Raw genomic sequence first — 25993 nt, 5'->3', positions numbered from 1 at the left:
TTTTTACACGGTATTGACACTGCAAGAGAATATGATGACTTTGTGATCCCTACGGTACACAGGTAGAGGTTGCAACGTCCGTATGTTACGCATGTCATTAGCAAAGGTTAGGCCTGTACACGTGACTAGACTGTTTAGGTATTGGCGTTTGCAACCGAACGTAAAAAAGGAAGGAAAAGGAAATAGCATCGTCCTCACTGCGCACGCTCCGAACGTTGTAGGGTTTCTGCGGTTCATGTGTGCTATGATAACGTACGTTATTTGGCGAGTTTAACATCCGTAGTGTTTACGGACGCTAAGAAATAGCGTTGTCGAACATCGCGGCACCCATGGCTCCCACTTCAGCGTGAATTCTCGTGAAGGCTACGCCCTCACTCGCGTTGATCGCCGCTAACTATTGCAATGAGCTTTCGCTTTCTCTAGACTCACCTGAAAGGTTAGTTATGAGCGCATAGCACGTCCATTTTCTGAGACCGTTCGACGATTCTGGCTCCCGTACGCCTAATGAGACGCGTCCACTAAGAACAGCAGGATGGTTGCTAGTGGACCGTCTTGGCTTGGATACGTTTGGCACGAGGCAGCAGACGGCGCCCTGTTTTATAACGTTTTCTTTACGTTTGTGTTTCCGTAAGGCAAACTTGAAAGGACACACCGTAACGTCCCGCAAAGGTGCTTACGTTTGACGTACGTAAGGCGACAAACGCTATTCTAAAACTGTCTAATAACGTAGTTATCATAGCGCACGTAAACCACAAAAACGCAATAATGTTCGGAACATGCACAGCGAGAACGACGCTATTTCTTTGCATACGTAATGCGTTTACGTTTGGTTGCAAGCGCTATTCTAATGTTGTCTAGTGAACCAGCTTGCCCGTCAGTCAATCCTTGCAAAGCTGTAAAGTTCGCCCGACCGCACCTTATCTTTTGTGATGTTGACATCGTTAGTATGGCTCCGCGAGCATGTTGCTTGTGGATAGTCGGCTTTCAATCTTTATTCACTCTATTTTGTCGAAGGCAAGCAGTTTAAAGATTTAATGTCAATATAGCAGCGAACGTGTGTCACCGAAAGGTTGCTTGGTCGCAGTAGCGATGCATGACACCATGATGGTACAGATTTACCGTGTCGCTGCCATCAAAACAATGCACTGCCGCCGAGGGAAGGAACGTAACGAAAGGCAACTGCTGGGTAGCTGCTCACGCAGTCATGTCGATGGTGACGGTACCATCATGGCGAAATTCGGGACGGCGATAATGACGGCTCAGTGGCTTTTTTTTTCTCTCTCTCTCTTTTTTGCATTGTTTTCCATTTCAGAGGGAGATAATGCTATAAATTCAGAGTCATTTGTTCTTGTGTCATCGGTTTAAATACGCATTTCAATAAACTTTTTATCCCATTCACTGCCGAGTGTAGGTGTAAGCGGGGAAATGCTCTCACGCACACAAACACACGCACACAAACACACGCACACACACACATGCACACACACACACACACACGCACGCACACACACACACACACACACACACACAAACAAACACAAACACACACACACGCACACACACACGCACACACACACGCACACACACACACAAATACCATAAAGATACGATAAATGTTCGCCCGCTTTCACATTTACACGCGCCCATTCATGCACACATGCACAAGAATGTACGCACCCATGCACACGGAACTGCACGCGCACACAAACGCGCGTATGCTAGCACATGCATACACGCACTCGTGCACACGTACATCCAAATACGGAGGCACAAAGACGCGCGAACATGCAAATGCAATTATACACGCGCGCACGCTTAAGGCGTGCCATACGCATCCCTCTTCTTCCTGCTGCCTCACAAAAAACATGTGCGTATAGACTGAATGATACTCGCTCTGCAATTACCGTTCAAATTCCAGCTGCAATAAATAGCCTTACGGTTTAAATTTTGCACTTCTTCGAGTCAATGTGTCCTGTGCCGAGACAGTGCAAAACCATTCGCTCCTGTCATGTGACATAGCCGCTCATCCCTCAAAACACTGCTTTAACGCGCCACCATGTTCCGAGTGACTGCCATAAATGCCATCTTGTCAAGAAGGACAACCCTGTCGGCGCAGTCAGTTGAAATGTGTTGATACTCAGCCGATATACAGAAATAAAATATTCTAACTTCTTTTTCCGTTCAGTTACGCATGTGCATTGCCGTGAAGTTCCATAGAAACGATAGTTTGTCTTTTTTAGCATAACACAAAGACATGCGCAGGCTTGTCGTTATGTTATCTGAGGAATAAAATCTTATAATAAAAGGATGATTTAACAAATCCACACCCATTTTTTTATGTTTTAAGAAGTAAAAATAAAAATGTAATATTTGAAGAGCAACCTGGAAGAAAACCAAATCCCAAACGAAATCTTGAGTTCTGTGTTTTGACAATCTGGAGGGAGACTGTCAAACTCAGTCCTACGTGGCGCTAAAAAAACATCGCGCAGCACACTATCGAACCGCTGCCAGCATAAAGCATAATGGTAGTCGCGAGTGATTAAACCACTCGTCCATGGGTTCCAACGCTCGCGCAGTGATAAGATCGGGTTTTTATAGATGCCACGTGAATTTACACGACTGTGTTGCGGAAATCGCTTTTGAGAATGGTGTTATGCCATGTGTAGAGATTCGCGATAGGCATGAATTGAAAGCTGAATCTCCGGAGCACATACGCTGTATCGGCTTATACAATAGCAGCCGTAGTTTTATGACAGCTGCCGTTTTTGTCTCGAAAACTAAAAAAATTAAAATATGGGGTTTTACCTGCCAAAACCACTTTCTGGTTATGAGGCACGCCGCTGTGGGGGACAACGAAAATTTTGACCCCCTGGGGTTCTTTAACGTGCACCTAAATCTAAGTACAAGGGTGTTTTCGCATTTCGCCCCCATCGAAACGCGGCCGCCGTGGCCGGGATTCGATCCCGCGACCTCGTGCTCACTAGCCTCAAACCATAGCCACAAAGCAACCACGGCGGGTTGCGTCGAAAATCGAGTGCAACTTCCCGTCGTTTCCACAGGCTTCTATTGCTCAGTCTTTAACCGCACTGGGAACAAAATTCTAGCTTTCCACAGCGTGATCATTGCATTTTTGTCGTGTGGCTTGTCTTCTAGAACATGTCTGTCACATGCCCTTTTCAATAATCGACCTGCAGTTTTAATTATTCGCGAAAAACCCGCTCGTTCTATTTAAAACGCGCCAGCTTCTTGCCGCGGCCGCTTGGGGTTCTAGTTGTTACGTGCCTAGAAAAGCTGAATACGGGGATCACAATAAACATAATGTTGAATGTTCCTCTCATATGTGGTTGCGCTCGTCATATCTACCCACCAGCATCTAATACACTCGTAGGCCCCATATTGTAGCGGTCATGGCGTAATGACGGGCGCAAGCAGGTGGGCGACTGAGGACCAACTTACACTCAAGCCCTTTATCAGGCGTACCTGAGCGTAATAAGAAAAGAGCACGTTCAGGCAGTGACAAGATTGAAAGCGGCAAGCTTCACTGTAGTACAACTTAGTGATGCAGCTCGCACACAGTCCCGTACAAATATAGGGCTGGACGGCATTTCTATAAATGGCTGCATCAACATGCTGACGTGAGAACCACCATTACGTTGAGCATGTCTGGCAAAAGAAGAACATCGGTAGCAGTGTAAACAGAATAAAAGAAAGAAACGATAGTGTCAAGTAAAACCTTAACACTTGGCAATTAATTCGTTTGACACGCCCTCCCTCTCGCGTTCCAGCACAGTGCAGTGGCGATGCTCGAGAACATCAACTACAACACGACTTCCTTGGCCGTCTCGGTGGCGCTTTTCGCGCGACGTTACAAACCGGCGCACCCGGACCCTGAAACGAGTTCCGACGCCACCGGATTCCTGCCCGGCATGCAGTGCACATCTTTCAGGGGCAGATACCTGATTCCCTTGTCTCAAGTGAGCCTCGTATGAATAATGGAACCGTATGGCAGGATTCCAATGAGTGTCCTTTCCTGTTAATCAAAACAAAAACTGTTTTGTGGATGCGGTGCTGAAAATAGCACGATCGTTCAAAACACACTCAAGTCAAACGCAAACAAATCGGGCTTCAGTGGTCTACGGAATCTCTAAGTATGATGGTTCATCTAGCATGCGAGTTATGGCCACTACGTGAATCTGGCAAAACTTCCCATTTTTGACTTCGTACAGCCTTGTAACTTTGCGAATTGATAATTTTTCAGCCAAAAATCGCGTTACAAATGGAAGAATCGTCCATTATTACGCTGTCCGCAGAGGCTAATTGGCTTGGTGCGTTTAGCAAAAAAAAAAATACCGGTACTTATTAAAATAATCTTGCACTTATCGTCGCTTTGTTCTGACTAAAATTACGAAGAAATATGCAATTTTATGGTCCCCATTGTTTAGTGTAGCATTTGCCACAGTTACCTACCTGGATATTGGGAAAACAATGTGCTGCCGAGGCGTCGTTAACATTTACTCCTGTCGCCACCTGCGTACGGCTGCGGTAAGCAGCCATTATGTAAGGGCTGCCTACAGCTTGTTTTTTTTTCTTACAAACTATGCAATTAACTGTGGTAAGTGCTACGCTGAACGCTGTTCTCAGTAAAATAAGATATTTTTACAAGCTTTCATCAAGCACAGAGCAGCGATAAGTGAAAATGATTTCTGTACTACAAGAAAAAGACGCCCGACCCTGATATGGATTATGTGGATGATTTCTTACACCAATAATTTCATTATCAGCTAAATGCCATCCATACAACGTAAGTGCACCATGAACTAGAAATTTGTGAGGCAGTCATTGTTTGCGACTTCATGCCTCCGTTGTCTCGTGCACGTCCTTGCCTACTGCGACGAAATCTCGCTTCGGCTCAATTGGCTATAAAGTAGTTGTATGCTACCCGCGCAATCTTTCTAAAGCTGCAAGAGTGGTAAATTTCAATTTTTTTTTTACTGGCAACATATAATATTGTCTGTAAGCTAGCAGACGACGCATGTACCTTCTGATTAGCTGATGTGACATAGACCAAGCACGTTGCATACAAGGTCCTTTCAGCGCACCGCGGGCATCCGCGAGCGGCACCCAGGTTTTGAAGTAAGGCCGAGCAGCCGCGCGCTTAAATGATGCGTCACTTTCGGGGCACTGTAATGGCGGCGTTCTTTCAAAGGCGTGGATTTTACGATATCAAGAACGTCTGCTTTCGCGACCTTTCTGAAACGCATCCACGTGTAGGTCAAACGTAAACCCTACATAAAGACTACTTTGGATGTACGCTGTCCGAAAGTAGCCTTAGTATCGGATCCGAAATTTCGTTGCAGATGGCCTTTTACGATAACATATTGGAGGTACGCGCTGCCGGTGTGTTTTACTCATGTCTCGACAACCCTGCCGCCCACGTGCCTGATGCCTGCGAGCGCGTTAGTCCCTGAGAAGCTCAGGTTCGCCCCGCCTGTGTCGCAAACAGTCAACTCTTGGTCCTATTCCTGCGCCTAAGTTCTTTTACCGTACCGCGTTTTCCTTCTCGCACAGTTCTGCACAGATGGAGACTACTTGCGCAACCGCCGTCAGGACGCCTTCTACACCGGCAGGGCAACTTTTTCCAAGAAGCGACAGCGGACTATTCTGTACGACAATGAGTTTACTTTGGCTGAAAAGGTAAGCTTCCGAACTCATTGGTTTCATCTAACGATCCAAGGCGTACACATGTTCCGACAGTACTGTCGCGTGTGTCCAGTCGGGGTCCATTACTGCGCCGCATAATTGTCCGTGTAGCTGTTCGGTAAGGATACTTGAAGGGAAGGCAGCATTCAGCATGGAAAAATTATCAAACGTGCGACTCTCCTTGCAAAACAGATGTTGAGCATTCCAGAAATTCATTATAAGGTGCTGCCCAATCTTCCCCCCAACGCTGCAGACCTTTACATCTGAGGTGAATACTTAACAATTTATTCACAATGCTCAGAACTAGTTCCCTTTAATGTCAGCTCTCCTTAATATCCGCTAACTGGTACCCGTAGTATGAGATCTCTGGCTGTGCGTCCTTCCCAACCTGTTTTATATTCCCCAACAAAAGCGGCCGAACCTATCTCGCGATGACTATCGGCGGTAACGCTTTTAGCACTGAATCCATATAGCAACGCAACGTACTGCCACCACCAAAACGAGTTAAGTGTGAGCCGTCTACTACAGCGGGATTCCTCTTTCCCGCTTCCCTAAAAAAACACTCCGCGCCCTGTAGCGCCACCGCCGCAAATCCTGCGCGTGGCCTCAGAGATGCTCGCTGCGCTGGTGCGTGCGAACCGTGAGAAACGCGTCATGCGGCCACCGGCTCCTCTCTCGTGCTTCTTTCTGGACACGCTGTGCCATCTAGAGGCCCTGCCATGAAGTCCTCTCGTGGCCTCCAAGACGAGAAGCGTGGCACACTGGTGCCTGCCAGCGCGGAGGATTGTTCCTTCGTTTGCCGCACACTAAGTGGCACCTACACAGGAATACAAGTGGGCGATTCGTTGATTGAAGAGCGGCACATTCCCAGTGGAACATAGCTAGTTGCTCAAGTTGGCGTCAAAGACGTTCATTGAAGAGTGACACACACCTATTAGCACATACCCAGTGATCCAAGTTGGAATCAAGCAGGTTCATTGAATACCAGCACAGACCGAGCCGCGCATACCCAGTGCGCCGAGACGGCGTCAAAGAGTTTCTTCCAAAGGCGCTACCTAGCCAGTCCCCTACCTACCGGGGCCTATGTTGCCGTGAAATAGGCTCGTTTGAGAGCAGCACGTACGTACACAGTGCAACATACTCAGTGACTCTAGTGTGTCCGATGATTGTGTCCGAAGCAAACGACCGCACATAGAAAAGCATATCGCTCAAACAGTAATAAACATCTGGCCACAAAGCAAAGAGACACTTAAGGGACAGTGCAACAGCGACCATAGCCGGAAGTCCTGAAATTCAGCGGCACCATCCGAGCCTATCCGTTATGGCGATATCTTCATGAGACGCCTCACATATGAGATTGAACTTTGGTATCAATCCTTTTTGAAAGTCAATTTGCGAACGAACTCGACAGTCGTTCACGCATGGCCTTGTTGGTGAGACAAACTTAAGATTGTTTAAGCGCATTGACGGGGGAAGCGAGTGGACTACGTACTACTACGTAATGACTACGGAAGCAACTACGTAAAATAATTCCACCGATTCAGCAGTCACCTGCCGACTGTAGTGTGTTTAGTTACGTTCTTGCCTCCAGGTTTCGAGAAAATTGGCCCTAATTCGACACAGGTCATTGTGTCGTCACAGTCAAACGAAAAAACATTGAACTGTGTTTAGAACAACCCAAAACGACATGAAAATCAGGGCTCCAGCGCCGCACGTCGAAGCATTTCAAGAGTGTAAACGACGTCTGCAGTTGCCACCTATACTCGCAGACCTCGAGGGCCATGCCGAAATCCACACCAACGCAACTAGCCCTGGACTCGGCGCCGTGCTTCTTCAGAGGAAAGGCAGACTTGAAATGATCATAGCTTGCGCTAGCTGGTCGCCTCCTAAAGCAAAAGCCAACTGCTCTACGACGAAAAAAGTGTGTCTGGCTATTATTTGGGCTACGGCAAAATTTCAGGCTTATCTATTACGTGGGCCGTTCAATGTCGTAAGCATCTATGATGCCATGCGTTGACTGGTAAACTTGAAGAACCCTTCAGACACTTGGGCGCGGTGGAGACTAAGACTCCATGAATTCGACGTCACCGTGATATACAAGCCCGAACAGACAACTACGACATTGACTTCCTGTCTCGCACCCCTATTTATCCTTAGCCACAAGGCGAAGTGATGGTACGTTCCCGAGGGCAACGCACAAGACGAATTTCCGGAACAACACAGAGCTCACCAGAAACTAAAAAGCTTTACCCAGTACTTGGAAGACCAGAATAAAATTGTCGCTAGGACGTTTATGAGTGCATTATATATATTTTCTTTACAAAACTACGTTATTCTGAAGAACCTCTGGACAGTCCGTGCCAATTACCTTCTCGTTGTGCCTTCAGCACTGCGGCCAGAAGTTCTGGTCGGTCTGCGCGATTATCGAACGGCAGGAAACATCGGCTGCTCCCGTACGGTCTTGAAGACGCGAGTGAAGTACTCTTGGCGGTGCCTAAACGCCGACGTCACCCACCACGTCACCACATGCCACATGGTGACGGACAACGACATCAATAAGAAGGCCAGCAGGATTGTTACAGCCAATCGAACCTCCTTGCTGAAAGTAACAATAGATTGGGACGGACCTATTGGGGTCCTTTCTGACGTAAACATCCGGCTGGAAATTATCTCGCCCACTTCGCGGAAACAAAAGTTCTCCCCAAAAGGAGCAACTGCTGAAAGAACGAAAATATTTGTAGATAAATCCTCGTCACTGATAGAAGAACGGCTTTTACAGCAGAACTTACTCACCACACAATGTCGCATTTTCATCTCCCCGTAAATGCAAGCAAAACAGTTTTACTATATCAACTATGAGGAGATCATCACTTTGTCCAGCTAGACAGAGATCCAGATCCTGGTGTCTAGCTGGTGTACGTAAAGAAAGCCGCCGCACTTCCACCGAAACATCGAAGCGTTTATAGCAAACTATTAAAAAACTACATGAAGTGAGGTTACTAGCTTTATCGGCCGTATAACTTGCAGCAAACATTCGCTTACTCATTGAATTAACAAGCACGGTGCCCCATGCGTACACGCAAACGTAAACAGATCTTACTCTGTGACCGCGAACGCTCGCTACCACAACGCTGGCGTGAAGGGCGCTGGCCTTAACCAGCGAATGCTCCCTGTGGCCTTTCGCTTCAACGCGTGCTCGACACCTATGATTACGCGACCTCCAACACTAGGCGTGCCAGAAGACAGCGCACGTCTAGGAGCCAGACATCTCGGCTCGACCTTTTCGTGCACCAGCCACGCATTACACTCAAACTCCTTTATAACGAAACGCCCGAGACCTCCAGAATACATCATCATGCAGGTCGCTTCGTTGTAATTATCGCGCACCATACACCTCACAATAGAGCGGGCTAAGCACGCACATTCAATAAAAAAAAACTTTATCTAACATGAATTCAAAAGAGACTTTGTGAAATAGATGGCTAAGCGTTTTTGTGCACAATACGTTTGACAAAATGTGCGACGGCGGCCAACCTTATTGCATCAAGGGTCAGAGCATGATCAGCGGCGAAACGCAAGAGCTATGCAGATTGAAGCAACGGATCATCGAATGCTGCAAAAGCCTTCCTTTCCATCAAAATTATCAGTTCGTTTACACGATATTCATCACCGTTCTCTTTGTAAACATTCGCGTCCTTTCCACCCTAGATGGACTGCATCGAGACGGTCAGCTGGGCCACTTGGTTGGAAGTCATCGTAGCGTTCGTAACAGCGTAAAACGGGACACGGAAAAAAGAAAGTAAAAACGACAACACTGCCCGTTGTCATTTTTTACCTTCATTTTTGTCTCTGTCTTGTTTCGGGCTGTTACGAACCTTACGATGCGCCCTAGATGGTTTGATGTCGTTGGTCATCAGTTGCGACTACATCATTCCTTCGTCATTAAATGTGACGTATTCGTCAGCCGTTCACACCCGCTGGCGCGTTAAAGCAAGCAGCGTACGATTTGAGGGATTCCTGAAGCAGGATAGCAGGACCGTAAAAGAATCGACATTCAGGCAAGTTGCTACTGGTTTAACATCTTGAAGTGGCAGCGCAAGCCGACTAAGACAAAACACAGGAGTCCTGTTTTGTTCTTTCTTTTTTGTCTTATTCGTCTTGCGCTGCACCTTTAAGGTGTTCATAGCAGGGCGGCTTCTGAAATCAGCACGTGCGTCAAGCGTCAAGCGGTGTCGTTAGCGCCAGCGTAACGCGCACATAGGGAATTTCTGCGAAGGGCAATGTTGGTACCGCTACGTGGCATTCCTCATTAAGCAACAAATCAGCTGCCGGGGACATCACATTCCTTCGCTGCACAGGCACTTTCGCTGTACTGGCCTGTGTTGTAAAAGTGTTCACCATACGTACGAAACATGGAAACTCAGCCAAGGCATAATTAATCCTTCGTTATACAGGTAATGTCGCTGCAGAGGCTTCCGTTGAGGAGGTGTTCGACTGTACTTCCAAGACAGAGCGTGGCCCGCGTATACGCTCAACTGTCTTCTACTTCCAACGTGCACACTTCCTACAGTGCAGCAAACATATTTGGTTCCTTGATATACAGACTTATGGCTACAGGAGTCCCCTGGCCACTGAGTATGGCAGTACGACAGAATAATAAAACGAGAAATCGGACGCTGTCACAACAAACAGCGCCCTCACTCTACATGCAGCTTATGCAGGAAGCTTGGCAACGACTGAGCGCTGGTGTCCTATATTTAGGGCACACAGATCATGACGTGCTGCGGGCTATGCGCATAAGAGGGGCAAAACTTCCCGATACAAATACACTCGAATCATATCAGAAACAACCGAAAAATTATGATCGCTATTGAGACAGGAGGTATTGGGCAAAATATTATCAGACGACGTGGGTACTGCTGCGGTCGTCTTTCTTGCGTTCCGCCATTTTGTTTTCACCACTAGGGCTTTCTGACGAAGACAAGGATGAAGAACGTGTCGCTTATGCTGGTGGAGGTGTATGGAGAATAGCTCAAATTCTTTTTTGAGCTTGCTAACAACTTGCTTCACAATTTAGAACAATTTCTCTTCGTTTCCTTTCTATAGGACACCAGAGCCGAAAGAGCTGGCGTCATTGCATCGCACGCTGTCGTTACGTGTGACGCAGCGAGAAACATGCCAGCGCAATCTAAGAGCAAGGTAAAATGATATTCGGTTGTCAGCTCACTAACCTGGCCTAAAAACACTTTACGCAAAGTGACCAAGGCCACACTGCTTACCAAATGTGTTCTCGGTGCTTTCCGCTTCTAGAAAGAGAAGCAAAAGATAAGTGGTCAGGCTACGCAGTTGGTGCAACGCATAAGCCCTGGCAAAAACAAACATTTCAGGGACTACACGCGACCCGCAGGAGCTCGCCCATTCGCTTGAACTATGGGACGGCGATGCTTTCGTCACCGATGGCGTGTCTCGATATCGTGTGTCTAGTGCCATCGATGACAGCTACTTGGCCTAGTGCAGAGAAGGCACATAATTTGAGCATATGAGTAAAAGGTTTGCTTTGCTTTTTTTCGTGACCGCCGAAAACTCCGTTCATAAGAGACTTTTGTGCCAACACAGCGTTTGGTGTAGGAGGGTGAAAACGAAAAATGAACTACCTGCATTCTCATTTCCTGCAAAAACTGCGTCAACTGCCCTGTTTCATTGCCGGCTATACTCCTCTAAGCTAATGTCACTTTAGTCTCTGCTGTGTAAGTTTGCACTGTGTACTATATCTACTGCGTCAGTCCATTGTCAACCGCAATGCAGGGTGCGACCATGGTCACACCTGTTGTCGGAACCAATGAGGCACAGGATGCAGGGATTAATTTTCTGCGGTGTTAATGCGGTCACGCAGCCTGGGGAAAACCTGACGAATCTCGCTTCGAATGCGTGAAGGCTGCTGTAGGCCACGCTACTTAGTTGATGATTGTGCAGCTTTACGAGGCGGCTATGACCGATGCCTCCGTACCGAAGGATTTCGCCAGGACCTGTCAGTTCGTCATTGTCCTATCGCAAACATTGGTGGTTCTTTCTTCGAGTTTGCACGAGGCCAGCGCCAAAGATGAAGTGAGTCGTATCGCGCTGCAGTTGAGTGGACGCACGAGGTCTGCCTGAAAAGTATCCCACGTCGTTTATCTCGGGACGAACTACATTACGAAGGTAATAAACACTGCGCCGTGAAAGCAGGCGCATTTGTATGTCTAGCCTGCAGTTACCGTGGCATTCGCTCGGATATTCTGCTGTGCAGATGCAGTTTTGCTTGGTACTGTCTTCTGGTCTGGGCTCTGTTTTCAACTGGCAAAAATACAGAGTGAATTGAACAAGGAGACTGAATAAAGTGGTGTGTGAAGCTTGGTGACAGCCGATAACCATGAGCTGTTTCGGAAATTCGAGCAGAGTTTGGAGATGTCGCTGTGCGCAGGAAGCAGACTAAAATGAGTTACTGCGGCTTCGAGGAAGGACCGACATCTGTGGACAGTTAGCCACGATTTATGACACGAAAAAGTCATAATGAGGCGATCGTTTGTGAAATGGAACCGTTCATAATGAGAGATCATCGGTTAAGTGTGAGATAGAGTGGCCACCTAGAGGTGTTCTGTTGTACGTAGTTGAATAGTTAAGAAATTATGATACAAGAGCTCATGCGTCCCGATAATGAGTCCGCAGATAAATTTCTTCAGGCAAAACAAAGGAGTGCTTTCAAGATAGCTTTGCATATCTCTTGGATTAGTTCCCTAGTCACCATCATTTGGCTTCTCTCTTCCCACTATGCATGATATGCGAAAGGTCTTAAAAAAAGTGTCAATAATACTTACCCACTTTACTGGGCATCTTTGGTCCTAAAAAACAAAAACAAAACACAACGTATTCGGCTGATTATTTAAAGTTTTCGAATGCACCAGCATACATTTAGGACGCCGCGCAGAGACGCCATACATCAATATATGGACAAGTACAGGGTACCAGTAGCGTTTACTGCAGTTAAAGTTCGGCTAACTGTTCTTCTAAGTGCAGACAGCTTCCTTTGCCTCTTTCGTCCGTTTTCGCGATTGGTGGTCAGTCATTTGATTTCCACAGCCAATCCAGATGGTGTGTGCTCTCTAGCGCCCGAGTCTCGGGACACCTTCATCATCGAAGGCCCACTATTTCAAGCCTTTGATAAAAACGTGATGTCGTGTGAGAGCTTCAGGACATCTGCAGGCGCAGACGCTGTGGTGGAGTGCTTGGTCTACACTGATGTGACAGATGTGGCGCTTAGATGCTCAGTTCACTGTAGAATTAGGCAGTAAAACAACAAACGCTACCTAAGTGTCCTCACGGTAACAGACATGAGCCTTGAAATGGGTCATTCGTTTAACACGGTGAGGAGCTTTCTAGAAGCGTTCCGCTACTCGGCTACACCGATAATCATTGTCCCTACTTCTCGGGCATTTTTTAAACAAACATTGATCTTTGGCAAGAGTTCTGAAGTGATTGTAGCTGCTAGTGTCTTGAAGCCATAATCCCAATAGTGTTGCCTTTGTAACTGGAACTGTGATGCAAGAAAAAAGAACTATGCAATACATTCCACTTACCCGTATACAGATACGGCGGTGGCACTGGAAGGAGATTATGGATCGGTGTTAATAAACACTAAACCAACAACGCAGCGCATATTCACAAGACAGCCTAAGGGCTCGTTTGCACCGGCGAATTGACAAGGCCGCCGACAGAGGAACAAATAATTCACACAGAAATTCCCTGGAAATTCTCCAAGCATGAGTAAGCATAGTGCCACTTGTGCTCATCTCCACGCAATCCGATGTCATGCTCAATGTTATGAAACTTGATCCGACCACTGTAACAGACAGCGCTACGGCTACACGGACTGCTGCGGATGGCGGCGCAATGTGAATCGATGGCGCAAGCAAACTATTGCAGGTGGCGAGGCTATAGGTGCGCTGGTTACGTTTCGATCATTGTAAGAAGTTATTGCTATTTAGCGCCTTATCCACCCTGGTTGAGCTACTATCAACCGTGATCGACAGTGCTTCGGCGGCGGCTGCGTATGGCGCGGCTGCGCGGAGCCTATCTTGAAAGCGACTTGCGATGGGGACAGAGTGCACCGAGTGCTGATAGCCTCGTGTGCGCTGTGTTCTCGTCGCTTAGTTCGCGCTGAAGCGAGACGAAGCATTAAGGTCAATTCTCTCGCTGCTGCGGTCCCTATCTGGAACGCGATCGTCTTACGTTACGGACGGATGGCGGAATAGACGGACGGGTGGACGCACGGGTATCCTGGTTGGGCAGGCATAGAAACGATTACGCATTTAAAGTGCTTACGCGCTTAAAGAGTGACTCAAGGCAATCGATGTTCACACTGGCAAGTGCGACCCAGGACCTCCGAGATTGCGCTCGCTGGCAGGTTTTGCTGCAGCCTTCTCGTTCGTATGAAGAGAGCGTAAGTTGAGTGATGGGGCACGGCCGGCTTCTCCACTGGCGTCCGCAACCGAGGGCATTTCGCGGGTCGGGGAGGCTTTCGGACGCTTCGGTATTGTTGCTGCGGCTTGGATGAGGCGATAAAAAAGAATGATGTTGCACTGCTATGTAATCCTGTACTTGTTTGAAAATGGCGCCTCACGGTCTACGAGGGGCAAGTGCATGCTGGCGACTATTTATTTTATAACGCGTTTATTTTTACATTCACTGTGGATGTAGAAGTGGAATGTATCTGCAAGTGTTCGTGATGTTCTGTAAACAAGTGATGGGGATATATGTTCAGCGTCTTGTGAGCTGGTTTCAAAGCTTTGAACGAGTCGCCTGCTGTTGTTGGCGCTTGCTTTCGGCTGTGCACTTCGCCGTCGTGATTGGGTGTGAAGCAAGACGTAGCATGATCCATCCACAGAAACATGCTGCAAATGCTGTATCCAAACTTTGACTGAGACGCCTGTTAGAGAACCTCGCGTGGTTAGATTTAATCCATAGCCCCTCCCCCCCCTCCCCCCCACGGCATGTCTCATAATTATATCATGTTTTAGGCGCGTACATGGATGAGTTTAGTTTATCGAATAGTTAATTTTAATAAATATTCTTTAATTATTGCGAAGTATTAATTAAGTTATTATAGCAATCACCACAAAACCACTCCATCGTGCTGTGGCACCAACTCTATTAGAGGTCATTTTTCTGATTCCCGAAATTTTGAACCTCGTTTACAAACAGGTACCAGTGTTGAGCGTATTGACATGCATCATCTCACAAGTGTAGGAATGCAAAATTATTATAGGAGAATACAGAAAAATAACTTTATGCTTGCCGATGCGTTTATCGTTGGCTTTTGTCGATCAGCTAACAGTTACAACGAACTCCAAGTATGAAATGTGCCACTTCAATGACAAGTACTCAGGGTGAAGTCTTACTGAAACGTGCAAACACAGAAAGAAAGCCTCAGTTAAGGCGCAGCAAGCTTTAAGAAAGGTTTAAGGAATATCAATAATTCGAAAGTTAGAATACTAAAACACAAATTAAAGAAATTCTCTGCGTTCTGAGTGAGCCTGCTTGTGCCGCAAGCAACCCAACCTCAGCGTGCCGCAGTCACAAGGCTGGGTGCCGCAAGAAATTGTGCAGAAGATGTGAAAATGAAAATAAATATGCCATTGTTTACTTGTCTATTAGCACACGTAGTTGCCACCCGAAGACGCCTTACCATAAGCAAACAGAGTAATGAATAAAATGCCAATTACATCGAAGAAAATTATAGTAGTCACTTATCTGCATGTCTGCTTGCGGCATGTTTATTTTATTTTTTAGGTATATATTCCCTTATGAAGATCTCGCATGCCTTTAGAAAGGCATTGGGTAAGGAAGAGTACCGTTACACCAAAGTAAAAGAAAGGGTATTCGACGAAGAAAAAAAAAGAAAGCAGAACTTAAGAAAAGCATTGATGGCATAATCCAATAAGATGCAAAGTCAAACAAAAAAGGGAAAAAATAATGCACGAGAACATAACTAGTAAATATTACTCGAACACCGTAGCAGTACATAGTAAGCGTACAACTGCGAAAATTGCCATCTCAATTGCCAAAGCACAGCAATGCAAACGGCAAAAATATACAAGAAAAAAATAATAAGTATATAAATAAATAACTACGCAGCTAAGACGTAGACTCTGCCGTCTGTGATAAGTTACCAGTTCAGGGACAGTAGGTGGTGTGTGAAGCAACACATGACTTGTTTAGGAAAATAAATAAATAAACATAACTACGTACTATAGATACTACACAATCAGTTGATAAGATAGAAAGGTACAGGGAAAATAAAATCAGTAAAGAACTATACAGATGATATGGCATAACGTTCGAAGCAGAGCAGGATTTCAAAAGATGAAGCGCCAACCGAGACAGCACACAAAGAAAGAACAAAGACAAGACAAGGAGCTACTTGGAACTACTTGCACAGTTGCAAGTAGTGCCTTGTTTTGTATTTGTTCTTATTGTGCTCTATCTATTGGCGCTTCATCTTTTGAAAGCTATGAACCAACTAGCCTCACAACGTGTTCTACTCCAGAGCAGGAGGCAGAGCTGAAAAATTGCCTGAGATACATATTGAGAAAATCTGCCACAACACGTCAAAACAGGAAAGAACAGGCAATGCACACGTTGAGATGTCGCGCCGTGTGTTTTCTACGGCCACCTCTACGTGTGCAGAGTCCTCGGTTAATTGCGCCCCCTCGGGGCATCTGGGCGCGCATCTCGGATTACATTATCTTGTTCGGGAGCTCGGCTCCCGGGGCGACCAGAGCTGTACCAGCCATCGCGCGCAATCTCCGAGGCCATGCGCGACCGGCCAGTCGACAATGTGGTAAAGTAAGCGTCACCGTATACGGACGTCCTGTTCCTGCACATCTGATCGCTTCGGCAGTGTGGCGGCTGTGGTCGCGTGACTGTAAAACAGAACAGCTAGCGACTGAACCAAACCGGTTGCCTTTCGGCACGGCAAAAGCGACCACCTGTGACCTCTTGCGACCAGCTTGGTCGCATGATCGCTGTCAGTGGCAAGGGTGGATGAGCTCTAACTCAGTTTCTCTTAAGAACCGGAATTACATGCGAGTATATATCAGACGATAATATAATGTCGATGCTATTACGGAAGGGAATCAGTGAAAATGAGAACAAAAATAGTCCTCATCTTGAATCAACTTACCGGCCGCAAGCATCGGTGGCTCTTGTACTGAATGCATGCAAAAGATCATTTTGTAGATATTTTGCGAATTTTGGAAGCTAATCCGTAATAATAAGAACTAAAAATCTCGGTCTAGAAGCAACTTACCAGCCCCAAATATGGGTGGCCCTGGTACTGAATTGCATGCAAAAGAATATTTTGAAGATATTTCGTGAGAAGCACGCAGGAGATTGGAATCTCGTATAAGGGACAATGAATGAAAGGCCACTTATCGTTATCAAAGCAGACGAGAAAACTGGAAGAAGCCTCCAACACAGGCTTAGTGGTGCACTTAACAGAAAGCTTAGGAAAGGGACCCACATGCCTCTTTCAAGTTAGCGGCAAGCACTATTGCGATTCACTCCTTACAGATTTCGGGTTTGGATTTTCCCCCTCTGTTCATTTAAACCCTTTCCGCTTAAATGCCAGGCAGGGTGCCTATTGTACGCCTCTAAATGTCTGCAGTAGTAGCACTAACTAGGGCCTCTGACATCAAGCATAACTGATAGGCATGTGCACACAGTCACAGTTTCCTGGGAGCTTCTTATGAACCCGAAATAAATGGAGCATCCAAGCATCGCGACCAGCGTATGCTTTTCCGGCAAGAGTCTGCTGTCCACCATGTGGCACTGATAATGATAATGAGGTAATATTACACAACGACAAACACATCTTGCGCTTTTTTCGCATCGTTTGGAGAACGTCGCAGCACACTCGGTGCTCTTTGAGGTTGTGCAAGTAAATTCATGCAGTCACAAAGCACCACTTAATATTCAGCAGACCAGCGCCTTGAATTATTGAGTCCCTGCGTTGCATGATGATTATTTTGCACTCTTTTTGAATGTAATTTTAAACAGTGCCGTAGCACGCATCTCTCGAAATACTACCGTCAGTTTCGTACAAGAAAACATTCGTGCAAAGTTGTAGGTGGCTCAATCAAAGACGAAGGCGCCCTACCTGCGAGAACACTTTGGCGAACAATCATTCTGAAGAGAGGGAACCTTTCTTACTTTGTCTGGCAATGTGACAGGCGTCGCTTTTGACGAGGGGTGTGATGCTACACGCGGGAACATTTGTTCATCACAAGTCAGCTTGCTAGTATTGGCAACGGACGACAAAACTGGCAAAATGTCAACACCAGATCCACGCCCAATGCCCGGCCGCCACTTGAAAGTTTTCGGCAATGGGACCGAGGCCTAAATACGAATAAATACGGCAATGGTACGCGGCTGCCGACAGATCTCCTAAACCTTTCGTTCACTTCTCTTTACGGCGGCGTATAAACCAACATTTACAGGAAACTGTCGACTTGAGTAGTATGCAGTGGCAAACACGACAAAAAGCGAAGGCAATGAGCTGTATAGTATGCCCGCTAAAGCAGAGATTAGTGAGTAAAAGTCGCATTACTTGCTTGCATGATGTCGCCGAACCTGGCTTGTTTGTTTGCTTCTTTGTTTGTCTCTAGGAGTGGCTCATACCCACTATAGGGAATTGATCAAGTACCGGGTTGCTTGGTTGGTGGAAAAACTTCAAATAACGAAGTCATATAAAATTCAAAAATTTAGCAAGGGAATCGTACTGATTCAGTTTTGTATCTCACAACAGCTGAAGCGACATCCCTATTATAGTGTCCCAGAGAAGAGGCTCCGAAAGATAGACTATCAGGAATCATTATATTAAATCCAGCGCCCTGATATTACCTTTCTAAAGCATGCTTCAATGATCATAGACGGCAACAAGACAAGAGGAAGTGATCCGTTGTCTCATGCTCACCACAGCAAGAGCATGAGGAGAAAGGCACCAGGCCACATCGATCCAGATAATTGTTGAATGCAGGTATTCGACACCTAAACATGGAAACAAAGGAGTTACATTTTTCTTTTAGGGCAAAAGCTTCTGCTTCAAGGTAATAGGAGGGGTCAGTGCTCAAATAAATTTGTTAATGACAGGTTCAAAGAGTCTTGTTTGACTGCACGTTTCTTGAACCCACCAGCAGTTATGAAAGCTGATACAATAGGGATCGGAATAATTGGACTACTGAGGGCCGCTCTCGCCAAGCTATCTCATAATTCATTGATAAGTAATCCTTTATCACCAGGCACCCATACGAACCCAATTAGTGTTAAATGAGATGGTAGTAAACAATGAAATGTACGTGACATACCTGAGCCACTATTTGGAGTCAGAGCAGAACATAATGAATCCGTCAGTACTGCAATTTCCGAGAATGAGGAGTTCACTTTTCGGCATGGGTTGCCGCTGGAGAGCACACACTCCCACTGCTCCACACTCGGATTTCCTATATTGTGGAATGTTTCGTTTTTGCTGCATTCCCACGTGATATGAAAAAGGTTGGGTTTTGCGCCACACCCTGGACATATGTCCCTGCATTGGTTGGGGAACATTTTGCTTAGTATGGTGTAGATTTGGGAAGGTTCCTGTTGGCATGGATTCATAATGGATTCAATAAGACTTCCTTTTCTATACTATCGTAGGCTTTTGATATAGCTAAGCTTACTAGAACTGCAATTTGTCCATGAGCATGTCAAATGGAACAGCCAGATCTAAAACCACTTTTACAAGAGCTGAGTGCGTCTTTTCCTCTGCTAATTTCATAAAACAAACCTTTAGAATCTTTTGTGTTAATTTAACCAAATTAGAGGTTAGAGCAATTGCTCGAATAATGTCTAGCGTGAATCTGTCACCATTATTTTAGCGAGTTTCCAAGATGGAGTTGTCCACGAAGATTGAATACAATAGTTTTTCACGTCTAAAAGATCATCTGGGGGCTCCATGACTAACATTTTTTGTGGTTACTTCGTCTGCACCAGGAGCGGAATGTGGCAGACTTTGCAATGCCGTAGCCAATTCCATCATAGCGATCGCTTTAAAATTATCTGACTGGATCCATATCTTGGTGCATGGAGATAATAAGGAAGTCAATCAACTTTCTGAACCCTCTGCGATTTTTTCTATCATTTGTATCCTTTCTTCTCTAGGGAAAATCAGAGTCAATGTTACTCGGTCGTGGAACTATTTTTCTGCTACGAAAGAAATAGGGAAGTGCACCCTTGTTTTTAAATTTTGATAGATAATGGAAGTCATTGCAATCACAGTCATCGTTTGGATTAGAAACTGCATGTATAAATACAGTTCTGTAGAATCTATAATGATTTGGGGCACTGGTTATGTAACAACTTGTTCAGAACTGCCTTCCTTAATTTATAATCACGTGAACAGTCGGTATTCGCCCAATGGCTCTAGGAGTAACAGCTACTAGATCAAACTACAAATTCAGGGTGTTTGCTTCAATTTTCAATGGCAGAACAAATATTCTTCGTTTTTTGTTCATTGGAAGCATCTGACAGAACGAAAGCAAAAAATGCAAAGACTTCTGGAAGGTATTGTAGTTTACAAAAGTTAAAATTTGGCTATCCATTGTTATAATAGAGCAGGATATTTGAAAGAATAGTGGCAGCTGATCATTATTTGAAATACAATGAACAGTCGACCCCGAGGACACATAGAGACTACGAATAAAGAATGTGAAATCGATTGCAGACTGATTTTGGCCACGAACAAATGTAGTCAATCCAGAATTTTCACAAGAAAGGTTACTATCTAATGATCAATTCCACAATCGGTTACCGCATGAATCTGTCTTTAAACCCCATGTAACATGATGCGAATTAATATCTCCAGTAAGTAAAAAATCGCGCCCACAGCTTGCAAGAACACTGGTAAGACAGCAAGTATCCTGCACACCGCAATTAAATTAACTATTCACTATATAAATTGGGCAACATCAAGGAAAAATGAGTTCTATAACCAGCCTTTCTCACTTAGGATCCTTCAGCTGAAATATAATTTTAGCTGTATGAAATATTTTAGCAGAAATAAAGAATGGTGCATCCCTCTTGGAGGACAGCCTAGCCTAAAATATCGGTAAAATTTTAAATCGAAATTTTGCTGCGTCGTCAACCAAGTTTACTGTATTATTATTATATCTGCATTAAGTTGGTTAGTATAAGAGAAACGCGATCTAGAGAAACTGATAATACTGAGCAGCAGTTACACTGAAGCACCATCAAAAATCCTATGTTGAAGAAGGTGCTGCAGTCGAAAGAGGCGTCTTTGATACACTTTCCTTCAAAGTAAACTTAGACTGGGATTTGTTCGATTTCGAATGGGGAACTGAGGAACGAAGTCCTTACTAATAGTCGACATAGCTCTTTTTTGAGCCCTCGCGGTATGTTCTGCGTCCTTATGAATCTTGCATAGCCTGGATGTAAGAAGAAGAGGGAGCAGGAGGGAAAGTAGTAGACGCTGAAACATCTCCAGAGAAGGTTTTCTCCCTTTTTCCATCACTATTCTGTTGTAGTGCACCTGTGAGCTCATGTTCAAAAGTCCATAGACTAGTAGCTAGCATTACCGTATCAATCTGCAAAGAAATAGTCTGTGCGATCCTTTCACCAAGGTTCACTAAATGCTTATTCATTGCATTAGCCACGGCCTTTTGAACAGCATTTTTTATGGTGGCAGTAAGAGATAAGTCAGGTACTGTAGTCTGCCTAGGTGCAACTCCAGCATAGCCAAATGTTCTTTTAGAATATTTATAGCTCCTCTTCTGTAGCAACGTCTTTTGTCCATAACTTCGAGTAGCTGTACTTCTTGGGCTTGCACAGAACAGTTCGAGCAATCAGCAGGACGATTTTCATCACAGAAGCAGCATCGCTTGTTTTGGGAAGTGCAAAGACTTGGAGTGTGACTTTCCCTGCATTTGCAGCACGGTTGGCTTGATTTATACCAGCCGATACAATGACGAAAGCGCCAGCAATTGCGACATTGAAGCGGACGCGGCGCAAGAGGCTCAACTTTACAAGCGGCCATATCTTTATCTCTGATGGGCAGGAAATGCCAGCAATAATGGCTGTTACTGATTCTGTTGGTACTCTGTTACTTTCCACGGCTCGATTACAGCTATATAGAGCAATCACGTCAGCCGCAGCTTACTTTTTTGTTTCTGTCGTATTAGGGAGAAATCAACACCTCGTACTATTCCTTGGTGCATCTAGATCACTTAGAGATGCATTCATTGCTGGTGTTGGCGCTGATCGGTGCTATGTTTTGGCCGTGAGCATAGAATAGGCTCAAGATGATGATTATAAAAAAACACTACATCGTCTGATTGTCTTCGTAAGCTGGCACAGGATACTTGTCACAAACTTCCTTTGAGCCTCTTTAAACATTTATTTGATCTGATGAAAATGTAAATACAGGGAAATCCGCTTTCATATCTCGCTCTCCCTAAACCATGCATAACTGGTCGGCATAAGGGCTACGTAAGGAACTCTCCTTATGGAACAGGGAGGTTGCCTTTATCATACCTATGTTGAGGGGCGGTTGAGCCAGGTTCAGGGGGAAAACATAATGCGTATGTATATGCTGCATTGATCTGAAAACTGTGTTCAAAAGCCTTTTTAGGGCTTATTATGCAACTAGAGTTGATTCTGAAGAACTTTGGGAACGAAAAGACACAATAAAGGCAAGTGGATTGAACGAAAGAACGGCTCCACGCAAGCCCTGCTGGTCTACCTGTATGATACTACCATTGGAGAAGTGGAAAACACTGTACATCACGCTGTAGAAATAATTCAGAACAGTATAACACTTTTTGAAGCTTATTATGAAATATCCATTCACAGCTATGTAGCTAAATAATTGTGATATCCTTAACTGTTTCATCTTGCAGTGACGCAACTCGGCTTGTACGTTGATTCTACACTACGAGAACTTCTGCGAACAGCGATGTGCATTCGCTGGTACAAGTGACTCATTAAGTCAAAATCTCGCCGAGATTCCTGCGCATTACCATGGCCGTAAGAATACGCACCCGACTTCACCTTTCCTCCCCTGGGCTGCCACAGATGAATCGGTTAACTGAAATGCAAATGCCCGTGTAGTACACATTGAAACAATTTTGGTCGCTGAAGAAAAATATTATGAGTGATAACAATTGTGCAACGGAGAGAGTCGACTGAAGGAAAGCACTTGCGCACTTTGGCTGCGTGGGCAGTTCATGAAGCGGGCATAACCAAAAACGACCACTTAAATCATAATGGTTTGTGAAGTCAACCAACCTTACAGAGGTATTTTTCTTTACAAAAATCAACGCCCCGATGGGTCTTGAATGAGAGGCGAAAAAGAAAGGGGGGGCGATGCCAGGGGAACTCTCCTTCCTAAGGCTCTGTCTGACGTCACGGTCACTTTTTTGCTTCCTCCGCGTGGGTGGCTGAGGTGTGCTCGATACTGGCCCCGCATTGCGGTAGCCGATCACGTGACAACGGAGTGCGCGTCGAATGATTTGGAAAAAACCAGCAGTGTTGCACCATCCGGTGGGCGTGCATGGCATTAAGAAAATTGGATAGCCGAGCCGGAGTGTCACTCAGAGCGGAGTGGCGCACCAAACACGTTGTGTCTCAGGGGGACGGTTTGGTTACGGTGGAAGCGAAGCGTCAGCTTCAAGCGGAGTAGACAACCAAATCAAAGGGCCTACGAAAGAAGAGAAGAAAAAGAAGAGGACATCTCAATAACTGGCCCAGGAAAAGAGAAGAGACTACTAGAATAAATTCAAGTTTGTGTTTACTCGCGTGCATTTGCGAGTTGAGCATGGAAAACCGAAGAACACCAAAAAAGGGCGAAAGCGGGAGCGATAAGAAAGTTGAAGGGTAGAAGCATCAGGAAGAAGTATACAGGAGTACTGAGGAAGTGAATAGAAACAAAATAACACAAGTATTTCATGTGGTACTATTGGGACACAGTAGGAAGTCCATGATCGTTAAACATTCATTTAATTTATTTCATTAATTGACATTAATTCATTCATTTACATTCAGCATTTACTGCTGTTTTGGTAGTGTCACTTAGGTTGTAGCGTGACGTTTTGTGATTTGTTTGATCCAGGGGGAGGAAATTTTAATATCACTCTTCATAGGCGGCATTACTTAAAGAGGCTGGATATACAGACAAGACAGAAAGAGTAATCTTCAGCAAAATAGTAACAAAGTTTCACTAAATCTGTTTAATTGTTCGCTAGTACCCGCCGTGGTTGTCTAGTGGCGAAAGCACAGCGCTGCAAAGCACGTGTACGCGGGATCAAATCCCAGCCACGGCGGTCGCATTTCAATGTGGGTTAATTGGAACAACGCCCGTGAATCGTGCACTGGGTGCACCTTAATGAACCACGGGTGGCAAAAATTAGTCCGGAGTTCCTTCCCTACGGCTTACCGCATAATCAAACCGTGTCTTTTTTGTAACGTAGAATCCCAGAAAGAATTTCTTCAGAGCAAATGTTCAAGTGCACGAAGTTGAACGCGCACGCGTACACAAATACCGGCGACAACACGTCCACAATTCAGAGGCATCTTGCTGATATTTCGAACAATAGAAACGATGGTAATTGTCAGAGGTCAACAAGAAGTAAAAATGCTCTGCATAAACTTTCGAAGCGAGCCTCCGCCGGCCAGCTGTCGCAGATGGGCGATGAAAATTGTTTGCTATGTTCACTGGTGCCTGGAATTCAATACGCTGGCGTTTGAACTGGGATGGTCTTCAAACCCAAAAGTGAAAGTTTGCCAGTGGAATATACAAATGTGCGAATCTGCCGGCATAGGAGCACGGCAGACGCGCTGTGAATGGCTACCACCCCGACTATCGCCACATTGCCGCTGCATAGGCTGCTGCCTTTGAACCACGAAATTTATTTGGGGATGCTCCTGTGAAATGTCCCAACTCATGAGAGTGGCTTGTTGTGCTAGTTGGTACATGGTTATGCTAGGAGAATGCGAGCAAACTTTAGAGTAGGAAAGAATCGAGAGGCAGACATAGACAAAGAGACAGGAAGGTGGCTGCCACCTTCCTGTCTTTTAGTCTATGTCTGCCTCTCGATTTTTTCCTACTCTAAAGTTTGCTGGCATTCTCCTAGCATAAATGTCCCAACGTAAAAAAACTTTTCCGGCAGAATAAGAAATGAAGATTGAGTTAGTCTGTAGCACCTTTTACTGCGAGAATATGCGGTGGAGAATATCCAACCCCGAAACATGCGTTCCAAATGTCCGATCGATACGTTGACCAAAAATTTATAATAAAGAAACAAGCCAGCATAGCGAGAAGGAAATGGGGTGAGATATATACGCATAAACAGAGGAAATGCAGGGATAATAACCGGAAAAGACTTTAGTTTGCTGTGCTGGGGGAGAGAAAAGGAAATAAGATTTAACAAGATATAAAGAAAGACTTTGTAATTATTTAAGTGAAAATCTACGCACAAAATTCTGATGCGGCACACGTTCCTATCGCGCGGTGTCTTACAGGCCCGTAGAACCACAGATGCAAACAAGCTCGGTATCTGCTTTAGCGTATGCGCCAATCGGGACCACCGTCCTTGTATCTTCGCTCTGACAATGGACAGGTGTCCTGTGTATTTATGAGGTGCTACAAAGCACTTGTACTTCTGCACTAGTGCTTCTTACCCCTGGACACTGAGAACGCCAAGGGTGGCACACGGGAAAAGTCATGTGATTGGGCGTTCTGTGGGGAAATACTAAATTTACGTTCATTCCACTCGAAAGGCATGCAGGGTATTCGAGAAAGTGCTGTTTCACACGGTGTGATGAGGTTAAGCTCAGCAGGAATGATGAGTGCTTTAAGAAAAGCCCGCTGCAGAAAACCTGAATTTATCAGCGCTTTTCGGGCGTCACAGAAAATCATCAAATTAGTGCCCACTGGGGTGCTGATTATATAACATTCACCACAATAATGGCATGACAATAATGGCACGATGACTACAGAATGACATCGATGGCATGACGGCGGCTATGTGAGGACGCTGATATGACGCCCATGGGATGGGATGACGACGATCGTATGACCATGACGTGACGGGAACGTAATGACGATCGTGGAGTGATGACGATGATATGACAATGTAATGATGGCGACAGAATGCAGACTTCGCTTGTCGTCGTGGGCCGCCTTGATTTGCACTATTTTCGCTGT

General features: G+C 45.5%; 2 protein-coding genes across 6 annotated transcripts in view; both read right to left on the bottom strand.

The window, feature by feature from the left end:
• The window catches only part of LOC135921349 (uncharacterized), a 25900-nt gene extending 7516 nt beyond the window's left edge, over positions 1-18384 (bottom strand). Inside the window, exons 1-7 of one of the 3 annotated variants that reach the window (XM_065455682.1) lie at positions 18344-18384; positions 17045-17071; positions 16919-16945; positions 13314-13337; positions 12555-12578; positions 10980-11006; positions 3957-4030 (exon numbers count right to left, since the gene is read on the bottom strand). In XM_065455682.1, the coding sequence (XP_065311754.1) occupies positions 3957-4030; positions 10980-11006; positions 12555-12578; positions 13314-13337; positions 16919-16945; positions 17045-17071; positions 18344-18353 (213 nt within the window). In that variant the 5' untranslated portion in view covers positions 18354-18384. Of the gene's footprint in view, positions 1-3956; positions 4031-10979; positions 11007-12554; positions 12579-13313; positions 13338-14058; positions 14274-16918; positions 16946-17044; positions 17072-18343 lie in introns of those variants that run through there. The other 2 variants (XM_065455688.1, XM_065455694.1) reach the window with 2 other exon arrangements.
• Positions 1-25993, bottom strand: part of LOC135920725 (uncharacterized) — a 295472-nt gene that overhangs the window by 88199 nt on the left and 181280 nt on the right. The window lies entirely within an intron of this gene.

Source organism: Dermacentor albipictus, chromosome 8 (genome assembly GCF_038994185.2).
Source record: "Dermacentor albipictus isolate Rhodes 1998 colony chromosome 8, USDA_Dalb.pri_finalv2, whole genome shotgun sequence".
NCBI classification, from domain to species: Eukaryota; Metazoa; Arthropoda; class Arachnida; order Ixodida; family Ixodidae; genus Dermacentor; species Dermacentor albipictus.
The sequence above is the reverse complement of the archived record's forward strand: the minus strand, read 5'-3'. Positions and strand labels throughout refer to the sequence as shown.